The sequence below is a fragment of the Patagioenas fasciata genome, chromosome 7 (assembly GCF_037038585.1).
Source record: "Patagioenas fasciata isolate bPatFas1 chromosome 7, bPatFas1.hap1, whole genome shotgun sequence".
Taxonomy (NCBI): Eukaryota; Metazoa; Chordata; class Aves; order Columbiformes; family Columbidae; genus Patagioenas; species Patagioenas fasciata.
The window spans coordinates 42,570,796-42,589,040 of record NC_092526.1 but is presented as its reverse complement, the minus strand read 5'-3'; the positions used below and the strand labels follow the sequence as shown (position 1 = coordinate 42,589,040).

At 48.4% G+C, this 18,245-nt stretch overlaps 1 protein-coding gene across 1 annotated transcript; it reads right to left on the bottom strand.

The window, feature by feature from the left end:
- Nucleotides 1-1,206: 1,206 nt before the first annotated feature.
- On the bottom strand, nucleotides 1,207-5,721 carry LOC136103350 (coiled-coil domain-containing protein 42-like). The gene is made up of 7 exons (XM_065841380.1): nucleotides 5,645-5,721; nucleotides 5,222-5,327; nucleotides 4,994-5,098; nucleotides 3,903-4,103; nucleotides 2,938-3,159; nucleotides 1,757-1,915; nucleotides 1,207-1,302 (listed from the first exon to the last, which is right to left on the bottom strand). Exons 1-7 carry the CDS (start codon nucleotides 5,719-5,721, stop codon nucleotides 1,207-1,209), a joined length of 966 nt encoding a protein of 321 aa, XP_065697452.1.
- Between the last annotated feature and the right edge of the window lie 12,524 nt (nucleotides 5,722-18,245).

Genomic DNA, 18,245 nt, shown 5'->3' with positions numbered 1-18,245 from the left:
TCTCAGCCAGGCTGGGGACAACCCCATCCCCCGGGGCAGGGGGGCGGCTCTGCCACTACAAATGTCCGTTGGAAGCTTGGCTCCTGGATGATTTCTGCACCTCTGACCTTTGCAGAGAGATGTCTCAGGCTGTGTCACAGCAGGATGGTTGAAGTGGAACAGAAACAAGATCCTTTGGAGTTCTCTGGTATTGCAAGAGTACAGAGCAGCGAGACATCCAGCCCTTCCATTTCTGGCTCTTGACCTAATGTTTCTCTTTTGGGCCAGGCTGAGAAATCTTTGGAAAGGCAAGAAACTGCCTCCCTAGGTTAATCTCCTTTAATGCTCGAAGCCCTGAAATCTTGATATATTTGTTCACTGATAGCAGCCTTCTGTTCTCAGACTTTCCTGGAGGATGCATTAGCCGAATCCACTGCTCTGGGCTCAGGACAGGAAAAACCACTGGAGAGAAGGGAGCAAGTATGTGATCAATGGTCTCTTTGATGCACAAATCTGTAAGCTTATGTCATTGGGTCTTTGGTGCATTCAAATGTCCTCCCTAACAGACTCTGAGCCCAGCCTGAACTCCACAGTGGGACTCCAGAGCCATTTTTAGGCCTCTTGTTTTGCATTCGTCATGTCAGCCCTCACCATGAACAGCCAAATGCTCGGTGCAACCACCCTGGCTGGTTCATCCTTCACCTATATCCATTCTCCACACCTTCCCAACATCTTGAGGGGGAAGGTGAGTTTTAGTACGCAGCACATGGCTGTGCAGCAAAACCCACATCTGTAGATGTCCTGGGTGGGGTGATGGAAAATCTCTGAAGCTCTTCCAAAGCACCGGACCCCCCTGCTGTGACGTCCCTCTTCAACATCTCAGAGCTTAGTCTGGCTGGAAGGTCCCAATGTGAACACCAGTACTAATCCTTATTTGAAGCTCCCCTGCTGTCCCGGCCTGCTCTCCCTATTTTGCCTGCTTTGCTGGGACACCGTCTCCTGCAACCAGAATCCCACCTGCCAGAAAAGGCACCCCACGGCCTCTGGGGTGAAGATGCTCTGATGCTTCCAACCCTCCCAGGAAACGGAGAGACACTTCAAAATCTTTGGTTATTGTAATAGTATGAAAGGGACTCAACAACTGGGCAGAACAAAACAGCTAGAAAGGTTTTGAAACTTCACTGACGTAACACAACATCCCTAGGGCTCTCTGTCCTCCTCTTGCCCTTAATGCTCACACTTAGCTGCTCGCCGGTGGCTCTCCATGCCCTTCCGTTTCACCTCCGTAACAATGCCTTTGAGGTCCAGGATAGACTGCTGAATTTAAGGTAGGGAAGAGAGATGGTAGAGGTCACAGCAGGGGTGGGAACAGGAGGCAGAGAGGAGCCCATTGGCCCTTTTGGAGTGCAAATTTCACAAACCAAAGTGAGCAGGAGGATGAAGGCAATTGCCCTGCTGGATCTGCACCACCACAATGGGGTTTTACAGGTGACTCAGAGGGGTGAATGAAGCCAGACTATAGCCATGGGTGGATCTGCACCCCCTGCCCCAGCCTGCCCAGCTCCCAACAGGCATCCACCCCCTGCTCTGCCTCCTGGGACGAGACAGGTTTGCCTGGTGTCCTCCGCCCATTCCCCATGCCCAAGAGACAGCCCAGGGGGAAAGGGAAGTGTCTGTTGGGCACCTTGATTTCTCTGGGCTTTCCCCTCCCTTTGGGCAGCTGAGGGTCATTACTGCTCCTCTTTCTGGGCAGGGAGGGGGTCTGGCTTGGTTCTACCATGTCCAGCTGTCTGAGGCTGTCATCCTCCGGCACATGCACTTTGGCTTTCAGCTGCGTGTTCACGCACTGGAAGAGGTTGTGGACGGCCATATTCATAGTCGTCAGCATCAGGGCATTCTTGGCATTCCTGTTCTGGATGTCGGCCCAGCGAGCAGTCTGAGGAGGGGAGGAGAAGGAGAGACACACAGCATGGTGATATGTCCCAGCAAAGATGCTGCTTCAGTGCTGGAGAGCCTGGCTTCCACACTCCTTTGTTTTGCTAGGAAGAACCTGTCCTTACCCAGGGCTATGCTGGAGCTGGTTCAGCTTGGTGTGGTGGAAGCAGATCCAGGAACTACCACAGCTGCTCCTTGAGCAGCCCCATCTCTCTGCCAGCTCCTGCACCCCTCGTTCTAGTGGGTCCTCCAGATACCCCGATAGTTGACACCCTGGGGGCAGCGCATCCCACCACCACCCGCCCAGACCACGCGCTTTCCAGCTTTGCCTGGTGGGACTCAACTCCTGCAGCCTGGAGTATCCAGGAAGGGAATTTGGCAAGACCCCCTCAGAGTGATGCAAAGGGAACAGAGGCCAGCAGAGCTGTGCGCGTTTCTACACATTCATGTGCCTTGGTACAGCCCAGATGACCACCAGTTGGGTCATTGTTGGACTGGGAAGGAGGGAGGAGAAGGGGTGAGCCCTGGTGTGCAGATGCTGTGCAAAGGATGAAAACAAATAAAAAATCAGCAAAACCAGCTTCACTCTGAGGCCCGAGCCATGAACAGTGGAGACCACGAGATGGTCCACAGTGAAGCCCCATGACAGGGATGATACTGCAAGGAATGGTGAATGGAAATGAGTCTGACCAGGCTAGACAAACCAAACAGGCGTGTGATGGAGCAAGCTTGGGGTCTGTGCCGAGGCAAACCTCCCCAAGGACTGGGTAGCAGATCTCTTTTGACTGTGAGTTCAAACAAGAAGGGAAAGATCCTGGCGGTTTTGTGAGGGCCTTGTTTTAAGCCCTGACATAACCTGCTCCAGACCTGGTCTGTCATTTGTCATTCTGCACCCCCTGCTGCAGGGATGAAATGAGGCATCTCCTCCAATTACAAAGTCTGCCACTGTGCCTTGCCATGACCCTGTGGCTTCACCCAGCCAGGCCTTGGAGATCTTCCACTGCCCATCCCGCAGTTCCTCACCCAGAAGCGGACATCACTTTGAGCCTGCACAAAACGTCGTTGGAGCTGCTCCAGCTCATTTCGGCACTGCAGGATCTCAGCTGCTTTCTCTGCCTCATACTGATCCAGGAGCACCTTGGCTTGCTCCATCATTTCCCTGTCCTTCTCTTGGGACTGCTGCAGGTCCTTGCACGTCCTCACCAGCAGCTTGTAGCGGGAAATGATGTCCTGGATGTCCTCAAACTGCAGCACAAGGATCCTGGGTTTAGTAATGCCCCTGCCCTCCCCTCATGACTGCAAGTCTCGTGCTGTTTGGCACCCTGTCCTGACCAGGGACAACACCTCCCCCAGCTGAAAGATTTCCCCTCTTGGCGAGCCTGCTGCCCCAGTTGGTTTGTGAGCGTCGCCACATTCCCTGTTTGATGGCCCCATTGTGCCGGTCCCAGAGCTGCCACTGCCAGCAGCAAGGGGAGATGTTGTACCACCCCCCAGTGCTCTGATAGGAAAGAAACCACAAGTGCAGCTGCCAGGGCCAAGTCACCCAGCCATGGGAGTGGGGCAGCCAGGCCGCAGGAGTGCAAGCGATGCAGGGAGGGGCGCCCGCACACCCTTGAGAGAAGGCTCAGCTTTCCCGACAGCTGCCTGGGCTCCCATTCTCGGGCAGCTTGGCCCTTCTCCCAAACCATCCATGTCACGTGAAACAGTGACACAAAGGGGTCCCCATGCCCCTCAGCTCTGTGCTGTTCCCCCTTCTAACACTTTTTCTTGGGTTTTCTCAAGCCTTCATCTCCTTTTCTGCTTTTCCTCCCCTCACTCTGGTCCCCTTGGCTCGCCTGGCTTGCAGGGAACCTCCTCCCATCCCACCTGAGGTGTCTGGGTTTGACCAAGTGTCATGATTTCCCTGGACTTGCCTTATCTCCTCCAGGTTTAACATCCACATACAGCCCTCCCTGAGGCCATGATCTGTCTCTCATGTCCAAACTCACCTGTGGGGAGATCTTCACCACATCCTCCAGGTAGTTTTTGAAGATGGAGTGCTTCTGCACTTGGCTGCCGAGCTTCTGGTGTTCCTTTTTCAGGGATTCGAGTTTCTTCTTAGCCCTCAAAAGCTCCATCTCCTTTTGTGTTTTCTCCTCTCTTTCTCTCACGGCTTTCTTCAGAGCTTGGACTCGCAGGTGATCATCTTCCTAGTGATGTTTCCCCCATCAATACACACACACAGAAGGAAAGGAAGGCAAGGGCAGATGGAGCTGGGTCACCCAGCAGCACTGGGAGGAGATACACTCACAGGGGACAGAGCAGTGCTGCAGAACCCTGGGGAACATCTTCCCTCCCTGTTCAACATGGTGTGGTACAGGCCTGCCCTGGAAGTTTGCTTCCAGAGCTCCAAAATACAGACTCTGCAGCAAACTGTTCTCAGGGAGAGAAGAATCCTGAGAGTTCGCACTGTGACGGATATGGCCTCGCCTGAAAGTTCACCTCTGGAGCTCGAGACACAGACTCCGGAGTGAACGGTTATCAGGGTGCAGGCTCCTGGAGAGAAGGTCAGCAGCGTTCGGCTTGACATATTTCCCCCACGCAGTGAATAACAGAGTGAACCTGCCACCGAACTCTTCCACGTCGCACTTCTCTTTGAGACATCTAAGCATTGTTCTGCAGTAAGCAGAACCCTAAATTTCACCCCCACAACACATGGCTACCCCTCTTGCACTGACCCTTGGCTCTTGGAGACAGGCACCTGGGACAGAACTCTGCTTTTCAGACCTACTGGGATCTGCCCTTGGGAGTCACCTGGGTGTCAACAGTGGGGACAGGCTGAGATCCTTCTTGGGGGATGTTTGGGGCCCTCAGGAGATCACACTGGTACTGGACAAGCTCCCTGCTGCCCAAGCGCTCTCAGGGCTTTCCCCATCTGCAGTACAAACCCCCATGCCCTGCCAGTCCTGTTCCTCACCCCGCCAGGCTCAAGGGAGGCTTGGACAGAAGTGCTGGCCCAAGACTGTCTCCCCAGGGGAGGTGAGAAGGTGGCGCTGTGGCTCAGGGTCACTTCAGCGGAGCTGATCAGGAGCAGGCATACCTTTAACCTCTTCATAGATTTCTCCATGTAGGTTTTCAGCTGGTCCTTCTTGGCATGGAGTTCCCTCCACCGGTGGGCTATGTCAGCCATCTTCTCCTTGAAGGCCTGGCAGCACCAGAGCGAGGGTGACGTGGCCGCCCGCACCCGGAGCCACTCACCTGCCCGTTGCTGCCCTCCAACAAAACACAACACCCCTACCATGCCCCAGCACCCTCCCATCTTTCTCACCTCTCGCTTCTCCTCCAGAGCCTTTTGCACCTGTTTGGCTTCTTTCCTCTTCTCCTGGAGGTGAACAAATGGAGACAGGGAGCCCTCCTCTGTCAGCCTGTGTTTCCTGCCACACAAGTTTCCATCAAGGTTACACGCTGGGTCTGGTGCCTGGGCAGGGTGCTGGACTGTGTCCAGAGTGGGATGACGGGCCAGAGCAACCCAGCACCATCTCAGATCCCGTCTGGCAGCACGGCATCCCCAGCAGGGAACCCTCTGACAAAGCAAGGGGGGTCACAGGGAGGAACAGGGCTGGGCAAGGGAGGGAGGAGAGGAGACTGAAGCAGTGGAGATCGGGGAGTTTGCCATCGTGGGGGAAGGAGGGATGGAGGAAACAGGAGAAGAGGATGGAGGGCATGGAGGTGGGTGGAGGAGTCCCCTCACCTGAGCAAGGGCAGGAGGTTCTGCCTGTACTGCTTGAGGAAATAGGCCGGCAGGTCCTCCTCATCTTTGGCGGTCATCGCTTCAGCCACCAGCAGGGCCCAGAAAGCCCAGGTCCTCCTGGCACTGCTGCTCTACCGGGTCACCCAGGAACTGCTCTGCAAGCCTGGGAGAGACAGCCGGGCAGGGGATGAGCCCCTGGGTGCCTCTTCCCTCTGCTTTCCCAGGACCTTCCTCGCCTCGGTCCTGCCTGTGGCCACCAGCTGCTGGTGCCCAGCTGGTGTGGAATGGTTGCCAGGAGCAGCTGCATTATGCTCCGGCGGTTCCTTGGCAACCGAAGCGGGTGATGCCCGCTCACCGGCGAGGGGGACTGACCACTGTGTCCAGCACCAGGACCCTTCAGCACTGAAGGAAATCTGAACAAATGCAGATTTCTTTCCCTTCCTCTCGTTTTTCCCCATTTTTCCTCTGCTAAAATCCAGCCCCAGCACCCTGTGCTCTCTATTGTCTTGGGCAGGTATTTCTGCACTCCCCCCCATCCACGTCACACGGTCTCAGAGCTCAGGGCCTGAGTTTGCTCCTTCTCTCCCCAAACACCAAATGCAAAGACACTGAAGCTGAGGTACGTCCTCAGGGATGTTTGATCACTGCACTGCCCATGGTTCCCTGTGTGGCACTGAAGTCTGTCATTCGCTAAAAAAAATAGCTCTTTTTAAAAACACTCATTTTATTTTTTCCCCAGAACAAGGCATTTGAACAAGGTCCATTGCCCAAAATAAAGCGGAGGTATTCATGGGCCAGGTGGGGAGAAACCTACAGAGGATGGTAACTTTCTGCTCCTTCCACAGGACATTTCACCCTCTGATGCTCCCTTCTGTCGGTCTCTGGCTGAACATACCCGCTGACCGTGATGGGAAGGGGAGTGCACCTGGGGACTCAGGTTATACGAATAATTATGATGCTAGAAAGTATTGGCGAGAATGTGCACTGTTCCGAACCCCTTGTTACCAGTGATTCTCCAGCACTGTTCAAGTCCGTGTTATCTGATGACTCGGATGGGGATGGGGGTTTGCAGCATTTTCTTCAAAAGTTAACAGGAAAAAGAGTATGTGTACGGGTTGCCCCGAGATCAGGTAAGACCATGAAAGACTCAAGCAAAATTAGACCTGTGCAATGTAACAGCTCTAGATCATTTAGGACAGAATGACGAGGACTCGTTGAAAGGGGCAGGTATCCCCCAGCTCCTGGAACAGACACTAATTGACACACCACAATTACAGGCGCTATGAGCTTCTGAAATCCTGAGGCAGTCAGCAGACCTTGCCTATAAAGCTATAGTAGAGGTATCTGAAACCAACAAAGCAGCCAAATTATTTACAACTATTATCAGGGTCCCAGTGAGAATTACATGCAATTGACTGACCATCTTCAAGAGGCCATCAATAAGCAGGTTGAAAACTTAGAAGATAAGGAAGCACTGGTGTTGAAATTTGCAGTAGAGAATGCTAATGCTTGCTACCAACGTGTTATCTGCGAGTTTTACAGTACATATTATATGCTTCTGTGTGTTTCCTCTCTGCAAATCCAGCAGCTTGTCAGGAATGTGAGTTAATTGTTTTACTGGTTGTTTTTAAGTGCGCCGTAAAACCTTCTCCCCACTTTTCCCACTCGCGCTGCCAGCAGCCCTGTGCTTCCCCTCCCCCCTCCCTCTTCTCAAGGGGTTTACTTACGAGATGGGGTCAGAAATGACTGTTTTCAGTCGTGTTCCTAAGTCATCGGTACTGGGAGGTGTTTTAGAACATAGGAAAGCACTTGGAAATAGGAGAAAATATGATCTCGTTAAATACTGAAATTAGTGTTGGCTGCTGTATAAGTTAAATGACTGGGAAAAGTGTTCGGAGAATAGAATCTCGAAATATAACACCTTGTTGCAACTAATGTTGGTTTTAAGGCCAGAAGAGAAGGACAAAAATAAATCTCAACAAGAGATCATTACATCATTTCAGACAGTTCTACAGGTGAACAGTTTAAACTTCAACAGGCTGAGAGAGTTACCTGATAACACACAGGTCAGAAAACTTGCTGAAGTCCACAAGATGCTTTCCTCATTAACCTGTTTTCTTTGTGGATATCTGTCTAAGGGAGCAGGACAAAGGTTGGGAAGAGGAAAAACTAGTGCTGGGTTGCAGGACTGAAATGGAGGAATTGAAAGACAAGAGCCAGGAAGCAGGAGAGTTTGAGAAAAGGAGAGAGGAAAGAAGAGACATGCAGCCAGACGAGGGGTTAGTGAGAGAGGCTGTGTCCTGGTTTTGTTAAAACAAGTTTCTCTTTTAGTGAATTTGCCTGTCAGCTAAAGCCTTCATGTTAGCTGCATTTTCCTGGAGAACCCAACACATGTTTTGGTTAAACCCAGCAATGGAATGCAAACTTATTGATAAGCACGGATGGACATCTCGCGAGAGGGGCAACGAGAAAACTGATGACTGAGAGACTGACCAACGGTGTATAACATTCCATTCACGTGAATACTTCATATAAAAGTGGGAGATCACGAGGATCTCGTTCCTTTTTTCCTTTTTCCTCATGGCTGACATTAGGAGAGGACCTTGCTGGTCGTCCCTGCGAACTGAGGCCAGTGACAGACTGAATCCAGCTCCGGTTGGCTACAGAGTCTAATCCAGGACTTTGGGTGCTGGCTCTGCAGTTGCTGAGACTTACAAGATTGGTTTTGTATATTTTGTATTATTTTCTCTATTCGTATTAGTAGCATCAGTAAAACATCTTTAACTTTTCCAACTCTCTTCTCTCTGTCCTTCTTTCCCTCCCGATTGCCTGTCCTGAGTGAGAAGGGGGGAGAGGGAGGGGCAAAAGGGGGAAGTGGGGGGGAGAGGAGGTTAACAATACATCTGCCAGGGTTTGATTTTCACCCCGCAATCCTAACCCTCGACAGATAATTGGCGCCCAACGTGGGGCAAGAGAAAGGGGTAAATTTGGAGATTTTTGGCTCTTCTACTGCTCTGACGTACCTTTCAATTTTCTTGGCACCGTGCCAACTCATAGAGTTGTGATACTTGCGCGTCTGTTTGCTTCGGATATTATTTAGTGTTATTAAAGCAAAGTGAATTACATTGACTTAAAGATGTTGTGGCATGAGTTGTATCAGTTATTTTCTACATTGTGCTCGCTGATCCCATATCTGTGTTGGTGTTTCTTTCTGAATCGAAGTATTCATTATATAACAAGAAACTGGACAGCGGTCATGATGATTCTGTGTGGTATGGCACTGGTTTATTTCATTATACTGCAGCCGCTAATGAATTTCTACTCGCTTCTGCTTTACCTTGAAAAACCTCCAGGAGAGATTAAACAGCAGAATGGCTCTATATTTGCTAATTGGTCAAGCAAATCTTTAGAGAGGCTGACTAACAATACTTTTGTGTTTTCGCTAGGACAGTTTGCAAATGTTTTAGAGAACTTTGAATATCCTTGGAGCTTTGATAGAACTGTGATGGTGTTATCTGGTTTGCTGAATGTGTGTCAGTTTGTGTTACTGTTAAGAGAAATGAGGTTCAATAGGAGGTTTGTGTCTCTTTTTAGTCCTGAGATTTGCGGTGCGTCTTCAGAAGCTTTAGCAAAAAGCACTCCTGGCCGCTCGAGAAAAGGCAAAACAGCCAAAGCTGCTGCTGCAGCCACTGCCCCCCCAACCGCGGCTTCACAGGCTGAAGCTACAGCTCCTCCGCAGAGCTCCTCTGTCAAGGTCACTGCAGATAGCGTTACTTCTCCAACCTCAAAGGCTAACAAGGCAGCCCCTCCGTCTTCACACACTGGGCACTGTTGCTACTGTAACCACAGCAATCACTGTGACAGTCATTCAGACTCTGAAAATGAATCAAATGATGGTGAACCCATATCAGCATCAGTTGCTGGTTGTAAGAAAGTCACTAGAAAGACTACCTGTGCAGCAGGTGATGGCACAGGGCCAACATCAACCCAAGAGGCATCATCATCAGGACAGGGTGGAGATGAAGTGACCACCACTCGGTCCTTTTCTCCAGGTGAGCTGAGAGACCTGCGAAAAGACTTCAGTTGTCGTGAAGGCGAGAATATTTTAACCTGGCTGCTGCGATGCTGGGACAATGGGGCAGAAACAATTGAATTGGAAGGTGGTGAAGCCAGGCAGCTGGGATCTCTGTCAAAAGATTCCACCATTGATAGGGCAATTTCAAGAGAATCTAATACCTCTACTCTCTGGACCCGACTCCTGCAGCTATGAAAGTCAGATTTCCCTACAAGGAAGATTGTATATCCAAGTTAGGGAAATGGAATACTATGGAGAGAGGTATCCAGTTCCTGAGAGAATTAGCTGTGCGAGAGATCATCTATCTAGGACCAAACAGCCAAGAGGGGACAGACCCAGATAGAATCAATTGTACAAAATCTATGTCGTGCAGATTTGTACAAAGTGCACCACCTGCATATGCTAAGACATCGGCAGGAATGGTCTGGTCAGTTAGAGGTGTACAAGAAATTAATGAAGTGATTGAGCAGCTCCGGTACTTTGAGGACAGCCTTGCTGGTTCTCTACGGGCTTGTGTCTCCACTGTGGAGAATCTGTGTGAAAAATCTGATGACCGGTTTGAAAAGCTGTTACAAGAAATCAAAGAGCTCAGAGAAGACTCGTACCGTTCACGACCTGCACAAACCTATGTTTCAGCTGTTAGGAGAAGGCGTTTCCAATCTCGAGAGAGAGGGCAGAGACAGCCCACAAAAAGAGGTTCACTGTGGTTCTTCCTACATGAGCAGGGAGAAAACATGAATAAGTGGCATGGAAGGCCTACCTCAGAACTTCAAGAACGAGTACGTGAGATAAAAGGAAAAACTCCTAGGAAAGTGGCTGCTCCAGTTTACAAAAGGAGCAGAAGAGATTCTGATGCTCTTGAAGGAACCTCTAATTCACACCCAGAGACTGTGCAAAACAGGAATTAGAGGTGCCCTGCCTCCAACCAGGTGGAGGAAAGTGATAACAGAGTTTATTGGACTGTACAAATACTATGGCCTGGTACAACACAACCCCAGGAGTACAAAGCTTTAGTGGACACTGGTGCTCAGTGCACAATAATTCCTTCTAATTATAAAGGAACGCAATCCATCAATATTGTTGGAGTGACTGGAGGATCCCAGGAACTGACTGTTGCAGAGGCTGAAATGAGCATAACTGGAAAAAACTGGCAAAAGCATCCCATTGTGACTGGTCCAGATGCTCCGTGCATCCTTGGTATAGACCACCTCAGGAGAGGGTATTTTAAGGACCCAAAAGGGTATAGGTGGGCATTTGGTATAGCAGCTGTGGACACTGAGAAAATTGAACAGCTGTCTGTTTTGCCTGGTCTTTCAGATGACCCTTCTGTTGTAGGACTGCTGATGGTTGACGATCAGCAGGTGCCAATTCCTACCACGACGGTGCATCGCCGGCAATATCGCACCAATCGAGACTCTGTGATTCCTATCCAGAAGCCGATCCGTCAATTGGAAAGCCAGGGTGTGATCAGTAAGACTCGCTCACCTTTTAACAGCCCAATCTGGCCAGTGCGTAAGTCTAATGACGAGTGGAGACTAACTGTAGGCTATCGTGGCCTGAATGAAGTTACACCACCACTGAGTGCTGCTGTGCCTGACATGCTAGAACTGCAATTTGAACTGCAGTCAAAGGCAGTGAAGTGCGATGCTACAATTGACATTGCTCATGCATTTTTCTCTATTCCTGTAGCAGCAGAGTGCAGGCCGCAGTTTGCTTTCACCTGGAGGGGCATCCAGTACACATGGAATCGCTTGCCCCAGGGGTGGAAACACAGCCCTACTATCTGCCATGGACTGATCCAGACCACGCTGGAGCAAGGTGAAGCTCCAGAACACTTGCAATATATTGATGACATCATCGTATGGGGCGACACAGCGAAAGAAGTCTTCGAGAAAGGTGAGAGAATAATTCATATTCTTTTGGATGCTGGTTTTGCCATAAAACGAAGCAAGGTCAAGGGACCTGCATGAGAGATCCAGTTTTTAGGAATAAAATGGCAAGATGGCCGTCGTCAGATCCCAATGGATGTGATCAACAAAATTGCAGCAATGTCTCCACCTACTAATAAAAAGGAGACACAGACTTTCTGGGGCGTTGTAGGTTTTTGGAGAATGCATATTCCTGACTACAGCCACACTGTGAGCCTCTCTATTGAGTGACTCGTAAAAAGAACAAATTTGAGTGGGGCCCTGAACAACGACAAGCCTTTGAACAAATTAAGCGTGAGATAACTCATGCGGTGGCCCTTGGACCAGTCCAAACTGGACTAGATGTTAAAAATATGCTCTACATTGCAGCCGGAGATAATGGACTTACCTGGAGCCTCTGGCAGAAAGCACCAGGAGAAACCCGAGGTCGACCCTTAGGTTTTTGGAGTCGAGGATACAAAGGATCTGAGGCCAACTACACTCCAACTGAAAAGGAGATACTAGCAGCATATGAAGGAGTTCGAGCTGCTTCAGAAGTGATGGGCACTGAAGCACAGCTCCTCCTGCACCTCGACTGCCGGTGCTGAGCTGGATGTTCAAAGGGACGGTTCCCTCTCCACATCATGCAACCAAGGTTACATGGAGTAAATGGAATGCACTGATCACACAACGAGCTCGAATTGGAAGTCCCAGCCGTCCAGGGATATTAGAAGTTATTACAGACTGGCCAGAAAGCAAAGACTTTGGGATGTCTCCAGATGAGGAGGAAGTAAAACGTGCTGAAGAAGCACCACCATATAATACGCTTTCAGAGACTGATAAGCAGTATGCACTGTTCACAGATGCATCCTGTCGTCTTGTAGGAAAACATTGAACGTGAAAGCTGCTGTGTGGAGTCCCACACGACAAGTTACAGAAGCCACTGAAGGACAAGGTGAATCCAGTCAGTTTGCAGAAGTGAAAGCCATCCAGCTGGCTTTGGACATTACTGAACGAGAGAAGTGGCCAATACTTTATCTCTGTACTGACTCATGGATGGTAGCAAATGCCTTGTGGGGGTGGCTACAGCAATGGAAGAAAAGCAACTGGCAGCGCAGAGGTAAACCCATTTGGGCTGCCACACTGTGGCAAGACATTGCTGCGCGGCTAGAGAGCCTGCCTGTGAAAGTTCGTCATGTAGATGCTCATGTGCCTAAAAGTCGAACCACCGAGGAACATCTAAACAACCAACAAACAGATCAAGCTGCTAAGATTCAAGTAGCTGAGGTGGACTTGGACTGGCAACATAAAGGTGAACTTTTCCTAGCTCGGTGGGCCCATGATGCTTCAGGGCATCAAGGTGGAGATGCAACATACAAATGGGCTCGTGATCGAGGGGTGGATTTAACTATGGACACTATTTCACAGGTTATTCATGAATGTGAAACTTGCGCCGAAATCAAACAAGCAAAATGGTTAAAACCTGTATGGTATGGGGGGCGATGGTTAAAGTATAAGTATGGAGAAGCTTGGCAGATTGATTATACTACACTTCCACAAACACGTCAAGGTAAGCGTTATGTACTTACAATGGTGGAAGCAACCACTGGATGGTTGGAAACATATGCCTTACCTCATGTTACAGCCCGAAATACTATCTTGGGCCTTGAGAAGCAAGTCCTTTGGTGGCACGGTACGCCAGAAAGAATTGAATCAGACTATGGTACTCATTTCAAAAACAGTATTATAGACAATTGGACCAAAGAACATGGTATTGAGTGGGTATATCATATTCCATATCATGCACCAGCCTCTGGAAAAATTGAAAGGTACAATGGTTTGTTAAAAACTACACTAAAGGCACTTGGTGGTGGAACCTTTAAAAACTGGGATTCACATTTAGCAAAAGCCACTTGGTTGGTCAACACTAGGGGATCAACCAATCGAGCCGGGCCTGCCCAATCAGAAATTCTACGGACTGTAGAAGGAGATAAAGTTCCTGTAGTACACATGAAAAATATCTTAGGAAAGGCAGTCTGGGTTAGTCCTGCCTCAGGCAAAGGCAAACCTATTCGTGGGATTGTTTTTGCCCAGGGACCTGGCAGCACCTGGTGGGTGATGCTTAAGGATGGATTTGATTTTAGGTGAAAATATGCAATGCTGAACTGTATGATGTGAATTGCCGCACTAACAATGTTTAATAAGTCTCTTTCAGATCAAGACAATGGTGATAAAACTAGAGCTAGCTTCTTCGAGTGGCGCCCGACACCTTCTTCGAAGTTGGTGTCCTTCACCCACAAACAGTGGTCATGAGATGCACTTGGACCATTTTTCCTGCCCTGGGAGACTGTTGTGACAAAATGAACTTAATGAACTTTTCAAAGGATGGTCCACTGATTAATTACTCCTGTGTATATATGTACATATGTATATATATATATAGTAGTAGTGATTAATTAGATTGTATTGATAGATTGTATTGATAAGGTTTAAGTATTCAGTGAAAGGCATATTATAAGGGGTGGAATGTCCTGGCTTTGTTAAAAACAAGTTTCTCGTTTAGTGAATTTGCCTGTCAGCTAAAGCCTTCATGTTAGCTGCATTTTCCTGGAGAACCCAACACATGTTTTGGTTAAACCCAGCAATGGAATGCAAACTTATTGATAAGCACGGATGGACATCTCGCGAGAGGGGCAACGAGAAAACTGATGACCGAGAGACTGACCAACGGTGTATAACGTTCCATTTACATGAATACTTCATATAAAAGTGGGAGATCACGAGGATCTCGTTCCTTTTTCCCTTTTTTCCTCATGGCTGACATTAGGAGAGGACCTTGCTGGTCGTCCCTGTGAACTGAGGCCTAGTGACAGACTGAATCCAGCTCCGGTTGGCTACAGAGCCTAATCCAGGACTTTGGGTGCTGGCTCTGCAGTTGCTGAGACTTACAAGATTGGTTTTGTATATTTTGTATTATTTTCTCTATTCTTATTAGTAGCATTAGTAAAACATCTTTAACTTTTCCAACTCTCTTCTCTCTGTCCTTCTTTCCCTCCCAATCGCCTGTCCTGAGTGTGAAGGGGGGAGAGGGAGGGGCAAAAGGGGGAAGTGGGGGGAGAGGAGGTTAACAATACATCTGCCAGGGTTTGATTGTCACCCCACAATCCTAACCCTTGACAGGCTGGGACAGAGAAAAGGAGAAGGAAATAAGGCAAGGCAAGGCAAGGCGAGGCCAAAGGACATTTCCTTGGTTACATATTTTGTACCACATTCATTTTGAGATGAGGAGGAAAGCCATCAGACGTGATGGATTAGGCCCAAACAGAAACCCCGGCTACTTGAGACACTTAGACAAGGCTAAAACACAAAGATCTCTCCATAAGGATGGCTTTTATACTCTACTTCCACAATCTGCTGGCAGTACAAAAGAATAAGCGGCAGATCTACTTAGGCTGAGTCACGGTGCTTTGCTCCTAAGACCATGCATACCATGGGAATATTTCAGCATTTCTGCTCTGGTTTTCAGTGTATTACACCAAAACACCCACCTGATGACATCATTTCAACAGCAACAGCAGCAATTTGCAGAATTCAGCTTCTTTGGGGAACTGAGAAATTGCTGAGCTGACACCAAGTCCTGCTGTGTCCCTGTCACCCGCAGAGTGCCCGCATCCTCACCACGGTAGCGGGCATTGTGACAAAGGTTCTATGTCAGTTGGGTGTGGTAGCCGAGTGCCCCCTAGGAGAGGGGGAGCCTGTCAGCCCCGGGCCTGTCACTGCCTGCTGTCCCCCCTGTCAGCAGCGAGGCCTCTGAAAAGCTGCAAAAACATCCCCAGACTTGGGTCCAGCGTGGCCAAAAGTCTCCAAGAGACAAGTCGGAAAGAAGGATATGGAACAAAGGGAGAAAGCGAAGGGAGCAGGACAAAGGGAGGGAAGAGGTAAAAGTAGTTCCGAGCTGCAGGACTGAAATGGAGGAGGTTTTGCACTTTCTTATGATACAGTTCTATAGGAGGCTTCAAGCCTAGACAAGATGATTTCACGTTTTTCTTCTGGAGTTATGCATTTGCTGTTCCTTCTTTCTTCTTGTTCTTTTAGCAGGATCATTTTATCTGAGCATGGCAGTGGCCCTAAAGGCACTTGCTTTGGTAGAGCTGTCTCAGTATGGTGTTGAACAAGTCCTCGCAGACACAGAATGATGTAGCACACTATAGAAATCAGTGCTTCTGTTACTACGATTAAAGAAGTAATTTCTCTCAATTTTCCAAACCAAGATTCTAACAATCCCATGAGTGGACTATCTACACCTGAATTCTCAGCCAATTCTTCTGCTGAAGTTGTGGTTAGACATGTATCACCTTTTTCTGCCAACATCGTATCTGGGACCATGTTATTTTCCCATGCCATTCTACTAGTAGCATCTAATTGTTTGGTGATTCCTTTAGCTGCTTGTCTAGTATAACTTACAAATAAATGTTATTTATCCCGTCTACATTCTTATTTGTAGTTACCTACCAAAACAAAACGGACTCAGAACCCGCAGCTAACTTGACTTCTTGCTTTGTGTTCCTTGGGGACTCCTCTGGGGACCCCAATCTAATTGAAATAAACCCTGTCATCAGAGGAAAGCCCTAAACTCCTTTTTCTGTTGCCCTGATGGATCACAGTGTTCAAATGCCAGGGTAAAAGGAATTTCCAATTGTACGACGTCACAGGTACCTTCCCAGTGGGGGATAAAATGGAATGAAGTGTCATCTTCCCACAGTACCACCAAAGATCCACTCAAGAAGCATTTGAGGACATATGAGGACCAACTTCCCGTGTCTCTGCACATCTACTCATGTTCCTAGGAACTTGGTATCATTCCTGCCCCGTCATGAGAGACGGGCAGTATGATTTCCAATTATTCCTGAAAATGCCAGGGGAATTTTTATATTTTTCCCTGCAAAGCTGGAAATAGTAGGGAGAGAGTATGACATGACTTATTTCTCCATGCTGTAGAGTCTTGGCATAAGGCTAAGATGCACTCCATCCCCTGTCAATCTTCGCTCCACCCCAGAGGGAAGGGTACCACTTGGGCCACAGGCCTTCCTGCTGCACAGGCATAGCAATTGCTCTTGTTTAGGCTTTGCACCATATATTTGATCCATTCTACCCAGGCATTTGTACCTCCATATATTTTGAACCTTCCCAGGGCATCTTTTCTACTAATGTCTATTTGTGATCCATAAACCCCACTTACTGAATCATCTGCTCTCTGTCTTGCAATTAGCAAAGGGTTGCACTGCAGAGACTCACATCCTGGGAGAGATTGTCCTTTAGATAGGGTAATTTTTCTTTTCAACTCTATAACCGTTCATTGCTCACTGTCCATCCCCTAAATTCTGTGGTCCAAATAACACTGTACCAGGAGGGGCAATGAGAGACAGCAACAAAAACTGTGCACTTATTTAAATCATCCTTAGACTCAGTCCCCTTGGACACGTTTCTTTTCATAACTCAATTCTCTTTAGCTCTGTACATCCCTACAGTTAAGGATGTGGCAATCATCTACTCAAATTGTTAGGGAACCTTTAGTTTCAGTGATGTTTGTTAAGTAACCCATTTGTAAATTCTACATACACAGGATTAACAATCCCCAAAAGTTTCATTTCATTTTCATCTCTGTATCTTTAGTCGAAGGGGGTCGTCAGTTGTCAATACTTGCCACTCGTCATTGTCCTTTGGAGGTTCGATTGGCTCTTTAATGCATGTCTAATGAGTCCACCCTTTCTCAGCTGGTTGTACCACTGTCTCGGTGAGCAGCAGAACTTGAAATGCTACTTCCCAATCTGGCTGAAGCTTCCGTTTCTTTCCAGGATTTGACCAGGACCCAGTTTTCAGGCTGAAACTTGTGAGCTGCAAACTCTAAAGGCAGAGTTTGTGCCAGAAGGCCTTGTGCCTGAGAGAAGATAGGCAAGACAACCCGAGTATACAGTTTTTGAGAAATAAATCCTTAGTTTCAAACTGTGGAGGTCCACCTATTATTAAACTTTTGCTACCACTGCTGCTGCGGCAGTGCTCAGGAGGAAAGCTTCTCCCCATCTGGCAAGGTGATCAACCAACACTAGTATGTATTTAATTCGACCAGCTACAGGCAAATCACCTTGAATATTTTGAGAGAGTTGTAAACTTGGACCCTGCCCTCCTGCAGGCTGCTTTTTAAGTGCCTTTTTATTTATTCTCTTACAAACCACCCATCTTTCACAAATTTGCTTGGCTATAGTATAAATTCCCGTATTACGTCACACATTGCTTGTGTTCCCCAATAACTCTCCTGATGTAGAATCGCTAATACCTCCCTCATGATTTGCTTATTTAACATTTCTCTACCATCTGGGAGTACCCATTTCCCACTCTGTTCCCTGGCTCCTAATTCTTGGAGGACTTCTTATTTTTCATCAAAAACTGGAATTTCCTGTGAGGCCAGGACCTCAAGCGTGAGATAACTTACAGTTATTACTTCAGGTTTTAAGGCTGCTTCTCAGGCCATTTCATCTGATAACCAATTTCCCCTGACACAAAAGGAGTTTCCCCTCTGATGTCCTAATGGACATCATGTACTACAGCCACTTCTATTGGT

Excerpts from the sequence above, each read along its gene's own strand:
- LOC136103350 (XM_065841380.1), bottom strand. The coding sequence starts at position 5,721 with ATGACCGCCAAAGATGAGGAGGACCTGCCGGCCTATTTCCTCAAGCAG. Across the intron at positions 5,099-5,221 it reads CTCTGGAGGAGAAGCGAGAG|GCCTTCAAGGAGAAGATGGC; the intron begins GTGAGAAAGATG and ends TGGTGCTGCCAG. Across the intron at positions 4,104-4,993 it reads AATCTATGAAGAGGTTAAAG|GAAGATGATCACCTGCGAGT; the intron begins GTATGCCTGCTC and ends AAACATCACTAG.